The following is a 16,092-nucleotide window of genomic DNA, read 5'->3' on the forward strand; positions in this document are numbered from 1 at the left end:
TTATTCATAATAAAGCCAAAACTCATAAATATGCAAGGAAATCAATAGTCACTCTTGATGAATAGAAAGATAGCCACAAAGTCCTCAACCTCAGACCCCAACTAACATTATTCTTTTTCTGCTTCTGGGGTTCTTTTTGGCATATTAGTTTAAATAAATTGTAATATTTTAGAGTTGTTTTTAGATATATATAAATTACTGTGTAGTTTAGAAAATATTTATTTGCAATGCAAATATAACAAAAAATCATTTTTTTATTTTTTGTTATTATTTATACTTTTACTTTTGACATTTTACACTAAACAAGCTATTGAATGAAGTGTCAGGTTATTACAGTCATTTTGATACCTAATACGTGTATTTTTTTTTTTGTTATACAGTGGATGAAATAAGTATTGGACACATCACCAATTTTCTAAGTAAATATATTTCTAAAGGTACTATTGGCATGAAATTATAATCAGATGTCAGTAACAACACATCCAATTCACACAGGCAAGGAAATCAAATCATAGATGTCCATAAAGTAAGTTGTGTAGTAATGAGAAATGACACAGGAAAACAGTATTAAACACATGAAGAGAGCTGCAAAAAGCCATGGAAAGTCATGACATCAGCTGAAATTGATCAGTAATTAGAAAGCAATCCTGCCTCTTAGTGAAACATAATATCAGCTGGTTCAACTGATGACTGATGGCTTATAAAAAGGCATCTCATTACTAAAGTGCCACACAAGAAACATCTCATGATGGGTAAAACCAGTGAGCAATCTCAAGACCTTTGCAACCTTACTGTTGCAAAACATACTGATGGCATTGGTTGCAGAAAAATTTAAAAACTACTGAACATTTCAGTGGGCACTGTTGGGGCCATGATCCGCAAGTGGAAAAAGCTATAAACCGGTCATGATCAGGGGCTTCCTGCAATTTTTCAGACAAACGAGTAAAAAGAATTATCAGGAGAGTTGTCCAAGAGCCAAGGATCACCTACACAGAGCTATAGAAAGACCTGGAATTAGCAGGTGCAATTGTTTTCAAGAAAACTATAAGTCATGCATACAACCTTAATGGCTTGTATGTACACTCACCACACAAAACTCCATTTCTGAATGCAAAGCATGTTCAAGTGCATTTAAAGTTAGCTCAACAACATTTAGACAAGATTGTCAAATACTGAGAAAATATAGTCTGGTCAGAGACCAAAATTGAGCTCTTTGGATGCCACTATATACACCACGTTTGGAGGACAAAAGGCACTGCATATCACCCAAAAAAACACCATACCAACAGTGAAGTTTGGAGGTGGGGATATCATGGTGTGGGGCTGCTTTTCAGCATATGGCACTGGAAAACTTCACATACCAGTAAATGAAGGAAGGATGAATGGACAAATATACCATTCTGAATAAAAATCTGCCATCCAGCAGGATGATGAAGATGAAATGATGGTGGACATGTCAGCAAGACAGTGATCACAAACACACAGCCAAAAAAGCTGTCAATTGGTTTCAAAGAAAATAAAGCTACTAGAATGGCCCAGCCAATCACCTGACCTGAATCCATTAGGACATTTATGGAAGGAACCAAAGCTCAGAGTTCATAGAACGAGCCCACCGAACCTTCAGGATTCGAAGAGTGTTTGTGTGGAAGCATGGGCCAAAATCACTCCTGAGCAATGCATGCGACTAGTTTCTCTATACTGGAGGCTTCTTCATGCTGTCAGAACCAACAAAGGCTTTCATACTAAGAATGAAATACATTTCAGAGTGTTCAATACGTTTCCCTGTGTCATTTCTGGACATCTATGGTTTGACTTCTTTACCTGTGTGGATTGGATGGCTTGTTACAGATATCTGATGATAATTTCATGTCAATTGCACCTTTAGAAAAATATTTATTTAGAAAATTGGTGACACATTGTAAGTATGTATTGTATTGGGAACTACTGTATTTTTTTATTACGCATTATGAAAGTAATAACATATGTTTTATAAATATTTTTAATTTTTACATCACTTGATCTCTGAGAGATTATAAAAGATCTCTGAGGAACATGGTTTTTTTTACTGTTAAATAAGCATTCATAGGAGCCACAGTTACAGGTAAAACAGGTCCCTGCTGTGCCACTCTTCATTGGCTAGGGTGATAGTAAGAATTTAATGATAGTCTATGATAAAGCAATCTTTTATGCCATTTGTGGTTTGTGAAATACTTGGTGACTTCCTCTATGAACTCTGCAAGGTATGCTATTAAACTGGGGTCCACTGTTGGACAGCCCTTTTTAAATGCTGTACCCCAGATAAAATAAAAAAAAACATATAATCTTGTGACTGACCGGCAGGGGCTTGTTCCAGTGATGCCTGCACTATGTTTTTAGGTGGTCATGTGACATTATCATCCTATCAACAGCCACTGATGGATGCATTCTTCACAATCCCGACAGTTTACCAATCACCTGTAAGTAATGTCCAAAATCAAGGTAGCTTAGAGGGTTGGTCCAGTGGGTACAAATTATTTCTACAAGGACTCAGACCAGAAATGGCAGTTAGTGTGTGTTACGTGTTACGGAACCACTCAGCACCCATAATATGTTGTGCAGTTATATGTATCTATAATAGGTTCCATGTGAGATGCATCAGCCCACAGGCTGCGCCCCTGGGCAGAGGGGACAAGATGTTCCCCTTCTGTCCTCCCCCCACCTTTGTAATTCCCACAGTAAATATCGGCAGGCTCCGGCCCCCTGCGGCTATTGTAATGTATGTCTGGCCTGCCGCTTTTCTATTGGCCTGCCCTCTGTAACTGTGTGATATATTCTGTGTCCTGTGAATAAAGTGTTGTCAGACTGGAAATACGTGGAGAAGCAGTGAGATTTTATATGCGCCCATGTAATCAAGGAATTCCAGCCAGCGTCCTTCATTCAGACTCCAGCCAAAGCAGAGTGGACCTCCTGAAACACGGGGTGGTACTGAAAAAGGTACCCCAGCTTGGTAGACCCGGTTACAGTTCGTATTCATCCAATCACTTGCTGAGGTGGGTCCACTGTTGTGAATTCTGTTGTCAAGCTCCCTCCTGTGGTCATGAATGGTACTTCGGCTGGTTCTGTCCATGGGCTTCCTCTGGTGGTTGTGAGTGGGGCTGCGGCTTCTGAGTTTCCTTCCACAGGTGACGAGGTTAATTCGTTAGCTGGCTGCTCTATTTAACTCCACTTAGATCATTGCTCCATGCCACCTGTCAATGTTCCAGTATTGGTCTAGTTCACTCCTGGATCTTTTGGTGACCTGTCTGCTCCTGCAGAAGCTAAGTTCCTGTTTGTTTTTCTCTTGTTTGCTATTTTTCTGTCCAGCTTGCTATTTTGATTTTTGTCTTGCTTGCTGGAAGCTCTGGGATGCAGAGGGGCGCCTCCGCACCGTGAGTCGGTGCGGAGGGTCTTTTTGCGCCCTCTGCGTGGTTTTTGTAGTTTTTGTGCTGACCGCAAAGTTACCTTTCCTATCCTCTGTCTGTTCAGTAAGTCGGGCCTCTCTTTGCTAAATCTATTTCATCTCTGTGTTTGTGATTTTCATCTTAACTCACAGTCATTATATGTGGGGGGCTGCCTTTTCCTTTGGGGAATTTCTTTGAGGCAAGGTACGCTTTATTTTTCTATCTTTAGGGCTAGCTAGTTCCTTAGGCTGTGATGAGTTGCATAGGGAGCGTTAGGAGCAATCCACGGCTATTTCTAGTGTGTGTGATAGGATTAGGGATTGCGGTCAGCAGAGTTCCCACGTCCCAGAGCTTGTCCTGTATTAGTAAAAACTATCAGGTCTTTCCGTGTGCTCTTAACCACCAGGTCCATTATTGTCCTAACCACCAGGTCATAACAGTACAGGTGGCCCAAAGTATTAATGCATCTCAATAGAGGGATAAGAGAGGTTCTGAGACCATTTTTTTTTCTTTGCACTGTGTTTTGCCTTTCTTTTCCCCTAGATCTCTGGGTGGTTCAGGATACAGGTGTGTATGGACATTCAAGGTCTGTCCTCTTGGATGGATAATCTCACTGCAAGGGTACAAAACATTCAAGATTTTGTGGTTCAGAATCCGATGTCAGAGCCTAGGATTCCAATTCCTGATTTGTTTTTTGGGGATAGATCTAAGTTTCTGAGTTTCAAAAATAATTGTAAATTGTTTCTTGCTTTGAAACCTTGCTCCTCAGGTGACCCTGTTCAACAAGTGAAAATCATTATTTCTTTGTTACGTGGCGACCCTCAAGACTGGGCATTTTCCCTTGCGCCAGGAGATCTGGCATTGCGTGATGTTGATGCGTTTTTTCTGGCGCTTGGATTGCTTTATGATGAACCAAATTCAGTGGATCAGGCTGAGAAAATCTTGCTGGCTCTGTGTCAGGGTCAGGATGAGGTAGAGATATATTGTCAGAAGTTTAGGAAGTGGTCTGTACTCACTCAGTGGAATGAATGTGCCCTGGCAGCAATTTTCAGAAAGGGTCTCTCTGAAGCCCTTAAGGATGTCATGGTGGGATTTCCCATGCCTGCTGGTCTGAATGAGTCTATGTCTTTGGCCATTCAGATCGATCGACGCTTGCGTGAGCGTAAAGCTGTGCACCATTTGGCGGTATTATCTGAGCATAGACCTGAGCCTATGCAATGTGATAGGACTTTGACCAGAGCTGAACAGCAAGAACACAGACGTCGGAATGGGCTGTGTTTTTACTGTGGTGAATCCACTCATGCTATCTCCGATTGTCCTAAGCGCACTAAGCGGTTCGCTAGGTCTGCCACCATTGGTACGGTACAGTCGAAATTTCTTTTGTCCGTTACTCTGATTTGCTCTTTGTCATCCTAATCTGTTATGGCATTTATGGATTCAGGCGCTGCCCTGAATTTGATGGACTTGGAGTTTGCTAGGCGCTGTGGTTTTTTCTTGGAGCCCTTGCAGTATCCAATTCCATTGAGAGGAATTGATGCTACGCCTTTGGCCAAGAATAAGCCTCAGTACTGGACCCAATTGACCATGTGCATGGCTCCTGCACATCAGGAGGATAATCGCTTGTTGGTGTTGCATAATCTGCATGATGTGGTCGTTTTGGGGTTGCCATGGCTACAAGTCCATAATCCAGTATTGGATTGGAAATCTATGTCTGTGTCCAGCTGGGGTTGTCAGGGGGTACATGGTGATGTTCCATTTCTGTCTATTTCGTCATCCACCCCTTCTGAAGTCCCGGAGTTTTTGTCGGATTACCGAGATGTATTTGATGAGCCCAAATCCAGTGCCCTACCTCCTCATAGGGATTGTGATTGTGCTATTAATTTGATTCCTGGTAGTAAGTTTCCTAAGGGCCGACTGTTCAATTTATCTGTGCCAGAACACGCCGCTATGCGGAGTTATATAAAGGAATCCTTGGAGAAAGGTCATATTCGCCCGTCGTCATCACCGTTAGGAGCAGGCTTCTTTTTTGTGGCCAAGAAGGATGGTTCTTTGAGACCTTGTATTGATTACCGCCTTCTTAATTAAATTACAGTCAGGTTTCAGTATCCTTTGCCGCTGCTGTCTGATTTGTTTGCTCGTATTAAAGGGGCTAGTTGGTTCACCAAGATAGATCTTCGAGGGGCGTATAATCTTGTGCGTATTAAACAGGGCGATAAATGGAAAACAGCATTTAATACGCCCGAGGGCCATTTTGAGTACCTGGTTATGCCATTCGGGCTTTCCAATGCTCCATCAGTATTTCAGTCCTTTATGCATGACATCTTCCGAGAGTACCTGGATAAATTCCTGATTGTATATTTGGATGATATTTTGGTCTTCTCGGATGATTGGGAGTCTCACGTGAAGCAGGTCAGAATGGTGTTCCAGGTCCTTCGTGCGAATTCTTTGTTTGTGAAGGGGTCAAAGTGTCTCTTTGGAGTTCAGAAGGTTTCATTTTTGGGTTTCATTTTTTCCCCTTCTAATATCGAGATGGACCCTGTTAAGGTCCAGGCCATTTATGATTGGACTCAGCCGACATCTGTGAAGAGTCTGCAAAAGTTCCTGGGCTTTGCTAATTTTTATCGTCGCTTCATCAGTAATTTTTCTAGTGTTGCTAAACCGTTGACTGATTTGACTAAGAAGGGTGCTGATGTGGTCAATTGGTCTTCTGCGGCTGTGGAAGCTTTTCAGGAGTTGAAGCGTCGTTTTTCTTCTGCCCCTGTGTTGTGCCAGCCAGATGTTTCGCTCCCGTTTCAGGTCGAGGTTGATGCTTCTGAGATTGGAGCAGGGGCTATTTTGTCGCAAAGAAGTTCTGATGGCTCGGTGATGAAACCATGTGCCTTCTTTTCTAGGAAGTTTTCTCCTGCTGAGCGCAATTATGATGTTGGCAATCGAGAGTTGTTGGCCATGGAGTGGGCATTCGAGGAGTGGCGTCATTGGCTTGAAGGAGCCAAGCATCACGTGGTGGTCTTGACGGATCACAAGAATTTGACTTATCTTGAGTCTGCCAAACGGTTGAATCCTAGACAGGCTCGTTGGTCGCTATTTTTCTCCCGTTTTGATTTTGTGGTTTCGTACCTTCCGGGCTCTAAGAATGTGAAGGCTGATGCCCTGTCAAGGAGTTTTGTGCCCGACTCTCCGGGTGTTCCTGAGCCGGCGGGTATTCTCAGAGAGGAGGTAATTTTGTCTGCCATCTCCCCTGATTTGCGGCGGGTGCTGCAAAAATTTCAGGCTGATAGACCTGACCGTTGCCCAGCGGAGAAACTGTTTGTCCCTGATAAATGGACTAGTAGAGTTATCTCTGAGGTTCATTGTTCGGTGTTGGCTGGTCATCCTGGAATCTTTGGTACCAGAGATTTGGTGGCTAGATCCTTTTGGTGGCCGTCTTTGTCACGGGATGTGCGTTCTTTTGTGCAGTCCTGTGGGACTTGTGCTCCGGCTAAGCCCTGCTGTTCTCGTGCCAGTGGGTTGCTTTTGCCCTTGCCGGTCCCGAAGAGGCCCTGGACGCATATTTCTATGGATTTTATTTCGGATCTCCCTGTCTCTCAAAAGATGTCGGTCATTTGGGTGGTTTGTGATCGCTTCTCTAAGATGGTCCATTTGGTACCCTTGTCTAAATTGCCTTCCTCCTCTGATTTGGTGCCATTGTTTTTCCAGCATGTGGTTCGTTTACATGGCATTCCGGAGAACATCGTTTCGGACAGAGGTTCCCAGTTTGTTTCGAGGTTTTGGCGATCCTTTTGTGCTAGGATGGGCATTGATTTGTCTTTTTCCTCGGCTTTCCATCGTCAGACAAATGGCCAAACCGAACGAACTAATCAGACTTTGGAAACATATCTGAGATGCTTTGTTTCTGCTGATCAGGATGATTGGGTGTCCTTTTTGCCTTTGGCTGAGTTCGCCCTTAATAATCGGGCCAGCTCGGCTACTTTGGTGTCGCCGTTTTTCTGCAATTCTGGTTTCCATCCTCGTTTCTCTTCAGGGCAGGTTGAGTCTTCGGACTGTCCTGGTGTAGATACTGTGGTGGATAGGTTGCAGCAGATTTGGACTCATGTGGTGGATAATTTGACATTGTCCCAGGAGAAGGCTCAACGTTTCGCTAACCGCCGGCGTTGTGTTGGTCCCCGACTTCGTGTTGGGGATTTGGTTTGGTTGTCATCTCGTCACATTCCTATGAAGGTTTTCTCTCCTAAGTTTAAGCCTCGTTTCATTGGTCCGTATAAGATTTCTGAGGTTCTCAATCCTGTGTCATTTCGTTTGACCCTTCCAGCTTCTTTTGCCATCCATAATGTGTTCCATAGGTCGTTGTTGCAGAGATACGTGGCGCCTATGGTTCCCTCCATTGATCCTCCTGCCCCGGTGTTGGTCGAGGGGGAGTTGGAGTATGTGGTAGAGAAGATTTTGGATTCTCGTGTTTCGAGACGGAAACTCTAGTACCTTGTCAAGTGGAAGGGTTATGGTCAGGAAGATAATTCCTGGGTTTTTGCCTCTGATGTTCATGCTGCCGATCTTGTTCGTGCCTTTCATTTGGCTCATCCTGATCGGCCTGGGGGCTCTGGTGAGGGTTCGGTGACCCCTCCTCAAGGGGGTGGTACTGTTGTGAATTCTGTTGTCAAGCTCCCTCCTGTGGTCATGAATGGTACTTCGGCTGGTTCTGTCCATGGGCTTCCTCTGGTGGTTGTGAGTGGGGCTGCGGCTTCTGAGTTTCCTTCCACAGGTGACGAGGTTAATTCGTTAGCTGGCTGCTCTATTTAACTCCACTTAGATCATTGCTCCATGCCACCTGTCAATGTTCCAGTATTGGTCTAGTTCACTCCTGGATCGTTTTGGTGACCTGTCTGCTCCTGCAGAAGCTAAGTTCCTGTTTGTTTTTCTCTTGTTTGCTATTTTTCTGTCCAGCTTGCTATTTTGATTTTTGTCTTGCTTGCTGGAAGCTCTGGGATGCAGAGGGGCGCCTCCGCACCGTGAGTCGGTGCGGAGGGTCTTTTTGCGCCCTCTGCGTGGTTTTTGCAGTTTTTGTGCTGACCGCAAAGTTACCTTTCCTATCCTCTGTCTGTTCAGTAAGTCGGGCCTCTCTTTGCTAAATCTATTTAATCTCTGTGTTTGTGATTTTCATCTTAACTCACAGTCATTATATGTGGGGGGCTGCCTTTTCCTTTGGGGAATTTCTCTGAGGCAAGGTAGGCTTCATTTTTCTATCTTTAGGGCTAGCTAGTTCCTTAGGCTGTGACGAGTTGCATAGGGAGCGTTAGGAGCAATCCACGGCTATTTCTAGTGTGTGTGATAGGATTAGGGATTGCGGTCAGCAGAGCTCCCACATCCCAGAGCTCGTCCTGTATTAGTAATAACTATCAGGTCTTTCTGTGTGCTCTTAACCACCAGGTCCATTATTGTCCTAACCACCAGGTCATAACAGTCCACACTATGGCTAGTGTTTTGCAGAGTGGACATTTCCGGTGCTGGATGGCAGAGTATATTTTTGTATCCAAGGTTTTAGATGTAAAACGGTATGTTTTTGTGCTTTATATATACTTACAATTTCAATAATTATATACATACAGTAAAACCCCTATGGCACACTGAAATCAATAAATGTAAAAATACCACGATAGTTATACACTTAGCTGATTTTGTTTTTTTTAGCAAAAAATCCTAATGGCCTTTCCTCCTTGACAAGGTGTACCCCATCAGGATGGTCGCTAACGCTAACGACTCACCTCTTTATGTGCATACCCAGGCCTGAAATGAACAGGGGCCGAGAAATCCATGTTGGATTGCGTCCATTGTATATATATATATATATATTTGTTTGATAATGGTCGCAGCGTATTTATGAACTTGCATATTACTTTAATACTATAAGTAACGCCCTTGTATGTGCTATACATATAAAATACATACATAGGTAAGTACCTGCCTCGTACTTCTCGTGAATAACCGTCTGCATTATTGCACCAGCAGCATCTTGCCGACACATTTTAAGGTTCTGTTCACATCTCTACTAGTTTTTTCTATTTTCAGATCTGCTTTGTTATAATAAAAATGGAAATAAAATGTCCCAGTACAAGACCCAGTCATTTTCGTGGGAATGGAAGAGTAATAAAATGTTATCCATTCACCTCCTTTCCAACAATTTTTTAACCTGATTACAAAACGCCGTCTGAACTCCTTTTTTGTACAGACCACTCCATCCGATTTTTTAACATTAAAGTCTATTAGAAATGGATCAAAAGGGACGATATCTGTTTTTTTGCTTCGTTTGTAATGGATGCTTTTTTTTTTAATACTGGACATGTGAACAGAGCCCTTTGTCTGATCTTCTTTAATTATGTAGCGGGATTGTTAACGTTTCTTTTAAATTATCATACCCCCAAAATGGCGAGAGAATAATGCTCTGAAGCCAACAGAATTCTGAATACAGCTCCAGACTGAGTCTGTAACTCAGGATCAGTGCATGATTATTGAAGGGGATGTTCTGCCGCTTCGAATCTGAAAACACCATAATGAAAGGCACAGACCCTGATTCCAGCGATGTGTCGCTTACAGGTCTGTTTGGCGTAGTTGTTCTAAAATCTCTATGTTATCAGTAGTAAATTATAACTAGAGGACTAGTAAACCTGCTACCAAGTAGTCCAACCACACCCTATCACTGATTGCCAACTTTCTGCCTATGCACAGCGTACGCATAAAGCTACCAATCAGTGGTGTGGGCGGGGTTATACAGAGTTCAGCATTCAGACATCTGCAACAGAGAAAACAGTTATTTTATCAAAACTACAGCATCCAATACAGTAAGTAACACATACAACATGCTGCTCTAAGATGTGTTAGCAGAAACCTGATGACAAATTTCCATTAATGCAATCTGCTCCATTTTCTTTTTTGTAGGTTATATGTTCAAATGGGGATATTGCTGTGTGTGGAGGAGGTTTAGTTGCTAATTGAATTTAGTGTAAAGCAGTGTAAGGCAAGCGAGCATCTAAACGTTTGTAATTTACATTATTTTCTATATAAATAGGAGTAAAACAAGCGGAATATTCTAATAGGAGACTATCTGTTATCGGAAGCCTTCATCCCCTACGTCTCGTCTTATACCGCTGTGTTTGTCCTTCCAGTGCCCGCATGGATGTGAAGGAAGCAGAGGAGCTGGGCAGCCCCCAGCCAGTGACTCTTCAGGCCTTCGCCAGCGGCTCGACACTTCATGGCATTGCTCACATCTTTTCCTATGAACGTTTCTCATGTCGGCGGATGATCTGGGCACTATGTTTCCTAGGCTCACTATCCCTTTTGCTGTTTGTGTGTACTGAGAGGATCATCTATTACTTTGATTATCCACATGTCACCAAACTGGATGAGATTGCCACTGCCAGGATGACCTTTCCAGCTGTGACCTTCTGTAACCTCAATGAGTTCCGCTTCAGCCGAGTAACAAAGAATGACCTTTACCATGCGGGGGAGCTCCTGAGCCTGCTCAACAACCGGTAAGAGGAAATCCTTAACACGCTTCTTGAGCTTAGCTGACGGCCTTACAGTACAATGTAAATCAACGTGAAAAAAAAAAAAAAGCTGTGCACATGGTGCAGAAAAATCCGCACAGAAACGCTGCAGATTTCAAAGAAGTGCATGTCGCTTCTTTTGTGCAGTTCTGCTGCGTTTCTGCACCCCTCCATGATAAAGATCTGCAGTGGTAAAATCTGCACAAAAACTGCACTAAAACTGCACTAAAACTGCAACAAAAACACTCAAAAACTGCAGAAAATCTGCACCTGCGGATTCTGCCAGGAGATGCAGATTTAGTGCAGAAAATTCTGCACCACATTTCCTACATGTGCATATAGCCTAAGGGTATGTGCCCACGCTGCGGATTTTCCTGCGGATTTTTCCGCAGCGGATTTGGAAAATCCGCAGTGCAAAACCACTGCGGTTTTCACTGCGGATTTTCTTGCGGTTTCTTCAGCGGATTCTTCTGCGGGTTTTCACCAGCACTTTCCTATTGGTGCTGGTTGAAACCCGCTGCGGAATCCGCACAATCAATTGACATGCTGCGGAAAATAATCCGCAGCGTTTCCGAGCGGCTTTTGCCGCAGCATGTGCACAGCGGTTTTTTTTCCCCATAGGTTTACATTGTACTGTAAACTTTGGGAAAACTGCTGCGGATCCGCAGCGGCTAAATCCGCTGCGGATCCGCAGCAAAATCCGCAGCGTGTGCACACAGCCTAAATCTCAGTGCAGTTCTGCAGCGTTTCTGCAGCAGAAAAATCTGCTGCAGAACTGCACTAATTCTGCACTAAATCTGCATCGTGTGCACATACCCTTACACTAAAGTCCTTATTCTATCACCTACTCATGAATCAATCGTATATACATAGTAACATAGTAACATAGTTAGTAAGGCCGAAAAAAGACATTTGTCCATCCAGTTCAGCCTATATTCCATTATAATAAATACCCAGATCTACGTCCTTCTACAGAACATAATAATTGTATGATACAATATTGTTCTGCTCCAGGAAGACATCCAGGCCTCTCTTGAACCCCTCGACTGAGTTCGCCATCACCACCTCCTCAGGCAAGCAATTCCAGATTCTCACTGCCCTAACAGTAAAGAATCCTCTTCTATGTTGGTGGAAAAACCTTCTCTCCTCCAGACGCAAAGAATGCCCCCTTGTGCCCGTCACCTTCCTTGGTATAAACAGATCCTCAGCGAGATATTTGTATTGTCCCCTTATATACTTATACATGGTTATTAGATCGCCCCTCAGTCGTCTTTTTTCTAGACTAAATAATCCTAATTTCGCTAATCTATCTGGGTATTGTAGTTCTCCCATCCCCTTTATTAATTTTGTTGCCCTCCTTTGTACTCTCTCTAGTTCCATTATATCCTTCCTGAGCACCGGTGCCCAAAACTGAACACAGTACTCCATGTGTGGTCTAACTAGGGATTTGTACAGAGGCAGTATAATGCTCTCATCATGTGTATCCAGACCTCTTTTAATGCACCCCATGATCCTGTTTGCCTTGGCAGCTGCTGCCTGGCACTGGCTGCTCCAGGTAAGTTTATCATTAACTAGGATCCCCAAGTCCTTCTCCCTGTCAGATTTACCCAGTGGTTTCCCGTTCAGTGTGTAATGGTGATATTGATTCCCTCTTCCCATGTGTTCCTGGATGCTCTCAAAAAGGATATATGAGATACTTGCCAACTTTTGGGAGTATTTTTGTGCATGACCACCTTGTCTCCTTCCACGTTCGAGGTTCTTGCCCCATGAATTTTCATCTGGACACTAGGCTCCATCTGAAGACAAGTCATCCTAGCCTCACTCAAAGGAAGGGGGTTTCAGGAGGCTTTTCTGCCACCTAGGAGGCTTGCCAATTCTTCAGGGACATAGAAGGTCTCTGGGAGCCGAGTGGATGTTCTAGGAGATAGTGATCATGGGAACAGGCATTTTTATAAAAACCTTGCCCATGCTGTCTCCAACTGAAGAACACCACAAAGTCTGCAGCCTCTTTATTTGACTGCAGACTTCAGAATTGTGACACTCTTCTTCTAAATTCTGGTTTATTGCCAGTGCGAGAGAGCGGTTACATGGTTGTATATATGTGATGCAGTTACGTACCAACTAGAGGTATTTGGCTTCGCTCAGTTCACTGTGATTTAGAGGAACTAGTTGGGACTAGTGATGAGCGAATATACTCGTTACTCGAGATTTCCCGAGCACGCTCGGGTGACCTCCGAGTATTTTTTGGTGCTCGGAGATTTAGTTTTCTTCACCACAGCTGGATGATTTACAGCTACTAGCCTTCTTGATTACATGTGGGGATTCCCTAGCAAACAGGCAACCCCCACATGTAGCCTGGCTAATAGCTGTAAATCATTTAGCTGAGGCGATGAAAACTAAATCTCCGAGCACCAAAAAATACTCGGAGGACCCCCGAGCATGCTCGGGAAATCTCGAGTAACGAGTATGTGGCACCCCTAGGGGTATTTGCCACAAAAACAGTTACTGACACTGGATACAAATACTAAAATAGCAAGACTGCACTACCACCTCCGGCCAGAAGGGGGAGCTCCAGAGACTCCCCTTGATCCATTCTGGTCTGAGAGAAGAACTGGCAGTTGGGCTAAGGAGCTGATAGTGAGAGGTCATACAGCTGAATTTCTAACAGCCCTATGACGGTTTCCAGGCCCAAATCACCGGCCTGAGGAGAAAAGGGACAGAGAAAAAGGACATTGTGAGAACCGGGTAGCATTAATCACTACCCAGAACAGGCGCAAAGACGGATACCGGATCCGTGGCTGTATTCATTATATATAATACAGCAACCGGAAAAACGTGAGGTGATATCAGCTTCACTAGGGCCGGACGCAGCAACAGACACAGAGTTCAGCGGTACTCCCAGAGGGGGTAAACCGATAAAAGGACTCGGGTTGCCCGTCGAACCAGGACCCGGAGGGGACAGATTGGGCCGGCAGCCAGTTCACATACAGCCGCAGGGCCACACAGAAATTGCGCACAATAAGAGGCAAAGACCCCGGCAGGGTCGAAGTAACTCAGAGTTCCCATACAGACTCCGGTGACAGGACTGGTTGTAAATCCTTTTTTGTTAAAGTAAACTGGTTAAACGTTTCAGTGCCTCAGTCTTTCATTTGGACAATAGCCATCTATCCAGGATCGGGATCGTCACCGCTGGGAGAACCTGCTGCTGATCAAGTAAGTGCCTGTTCCCTCACAATACCCTTTACACTGTGCATTGCCTGAGGCCACAGCACCGGGTCAAGCCACCCGTGACACCCCCCTCAAGAGACAGACCCCATTGGTCCGGTGCTGGGTACCCCGGTCTCTTGGGCGTCACAATTATATTCGCTCATCACTAGTTAGCATCTGACAGCAAGTGACTGACCGCACCAGCAATACTGGAGAATTGAGAAAGCGTGCGCTATGCACACTGTCACGATTCAGAAGTCTGCAGTCACATAGAGTGACTACCGACTTTGTTCTCAAACCTGGACAATGCTTTTAATGGATTTCTCCTAATTGCTACATTGTAGTTACTATGTATGCATACACATTTCATTGTTCTATAATAAATAATGGGAAAGGCACATTCCACGCTTTTAGATTGACCGTTTAGAATCATGTTCAACTTTGAAGATTGAACATTTCTACTGTTCTTCTTGTGTAGTTTTGTACAATTAGATTAGTGGTCGTCATTTATTTTGTGATATTTAGGCAACCATTCCTATTGGACTATGTATGTCAAATACCATAACAAAGCAGGTTGAGGGGGGTCTGCTCAGATGGGTTACTTGATTTAGATTCCTTGACATTACATTGATCACATAGTGTCCTCTTGCTGGGTCAAATTTGGTGGTAAATGTTCAATTTCCTTGTAGCGTCACCTGAAAGAAGATTAAGCATTTCACATTAGCGGGCTATCTGTGTAAGGGCTCATTCCTATTTGCGATGAAATCGGACGTATGCAATCCGATGAAAATTCAGATTGCATTCGGATCAATGTTATTCTATCATTGTGTTCATGTGCGTTTTTTTTCCAACTCAGATCGGATCATGATCAGTCTGGAAAAAACTCGCAACATGCTGTGATTGTAATTGGATGGGTGCGAGAAAAAAAATCGCACAGCACTCAAACCATGTGAGTGCTGTCCAATTTGTACACTCCAATCTCCTTGGAAAAGCCGGCAATTCATGTGCTACGTATAGTAATATCATAGCGTGACAGGTTAGAATAGATAGTATAGATATATTCACATAGAATACATAGATATATAGATGTATTTATATTACTTAACCCCTTCCCGACCTGTGACACAGCGTATGCGTCATGAAAGTCGGTGCCAATCCGACCTGTGACGCATATGCTGTGTCACAGAAGGATTGCGTTCCTGCAGGCCGGGTGACCGGGGTTAATGAAAGTTTACCCGACCCACAGGTGCAGGGGGACCTATACTTGACCCCAGGGGGGTGGCTTTGCCCCCCCGGGTCTACGATCACCGCTGCTGACCTTTTTTTCACCCCCCTCTGATCTGATTGGAGCTAGCGTCCATGTGACGCTAGCCCTCCAATTAGATGTGGAGGGGCGGAGAAAAACAATGTCTGCCTCGCTCCTCAGCTTCATTCCATCCGTGGAAGCTGAGGAGCGAAGTGCCTGACTGCCCACCTGTGCCCCCAGACACCGCGATCGCCGACGCAGCCGCCGCACACCTCTTCACAGTGTCGGCGCCGCCGCTGCCACCGCCTCCCCCACTGCCACTGCCAGTACCGCAGCTGCTGCTGCGGACAGGTAACTCCCCTCTCCTGTCCTCCACTCCCCCCAACCTCGGCTCCCTCCCCCCTGCACACTTGATCGCCCCCCTGCTCCGGTGATCACCCCCCTGCCCCCCTTTGTCACCTGCAGCTGCAGTGATTTTCTGCTCTCCTACCGCCCCCTGTGCCGGTCTGCCCCTCCTCCCCTGGTGATCACTCTCTGCAGTGATCACCACTAATCACCCCCCGCCCCCCCTGATCACCCCCTGCCCCACCTAATCACCCCCTGCCCCCCCTGAACACCTGATCACCCCCCTGCACCCCTTTATCACCTGCTGCTGCCTGCTCTGTTTTCTCCTCTCCTACCCCCC

The 16,092-nt window shown here is 44.7% G+C and overlaps 1 protein-coding gene across 1 annotated transcript in view; it reads left to right on the top strand.

Annotated features, from left to right (window-relative positions):
- ASIC1 (acid sensing ion channel subunit 1) overlaps positions 1 to 16,092 on the top strand; it is a 383,845-nt gene that overhangs the window by 11,904 nt on the left and 355,849 nt on the right. Inside the window, exon 2 of the mRNA XM_069758827.1 lies at positions 10,574 to 10,939. Coding sequence (XP_069614928.1) covers positions 10,581 to 10,939 — 359 coding nt within the window. The 5' untranslated portion in view covers positions 10,574 to 10,580. The remainder of the gene's footprint in view (positions 1 to 10,573; positions 10,940 to 16,092) is intronic.

This window comes from Ranitomeya imitator, chromosome 3 (genome assembly GCF_032444005.1).
Source record: "Ranitomeya imitator isolate aRanImi1 chromosome 3, aRanImi1.pri, whole genome shotgun sequence".
In the NCBI taxonomy this organism is placed as follows: domain Eukaryota; kingdom Metazoa; phylum Chordata; class Amphibia; order Anura; family Dendrobatidae; genus Ranitomeya; species Ranitomeya imitator.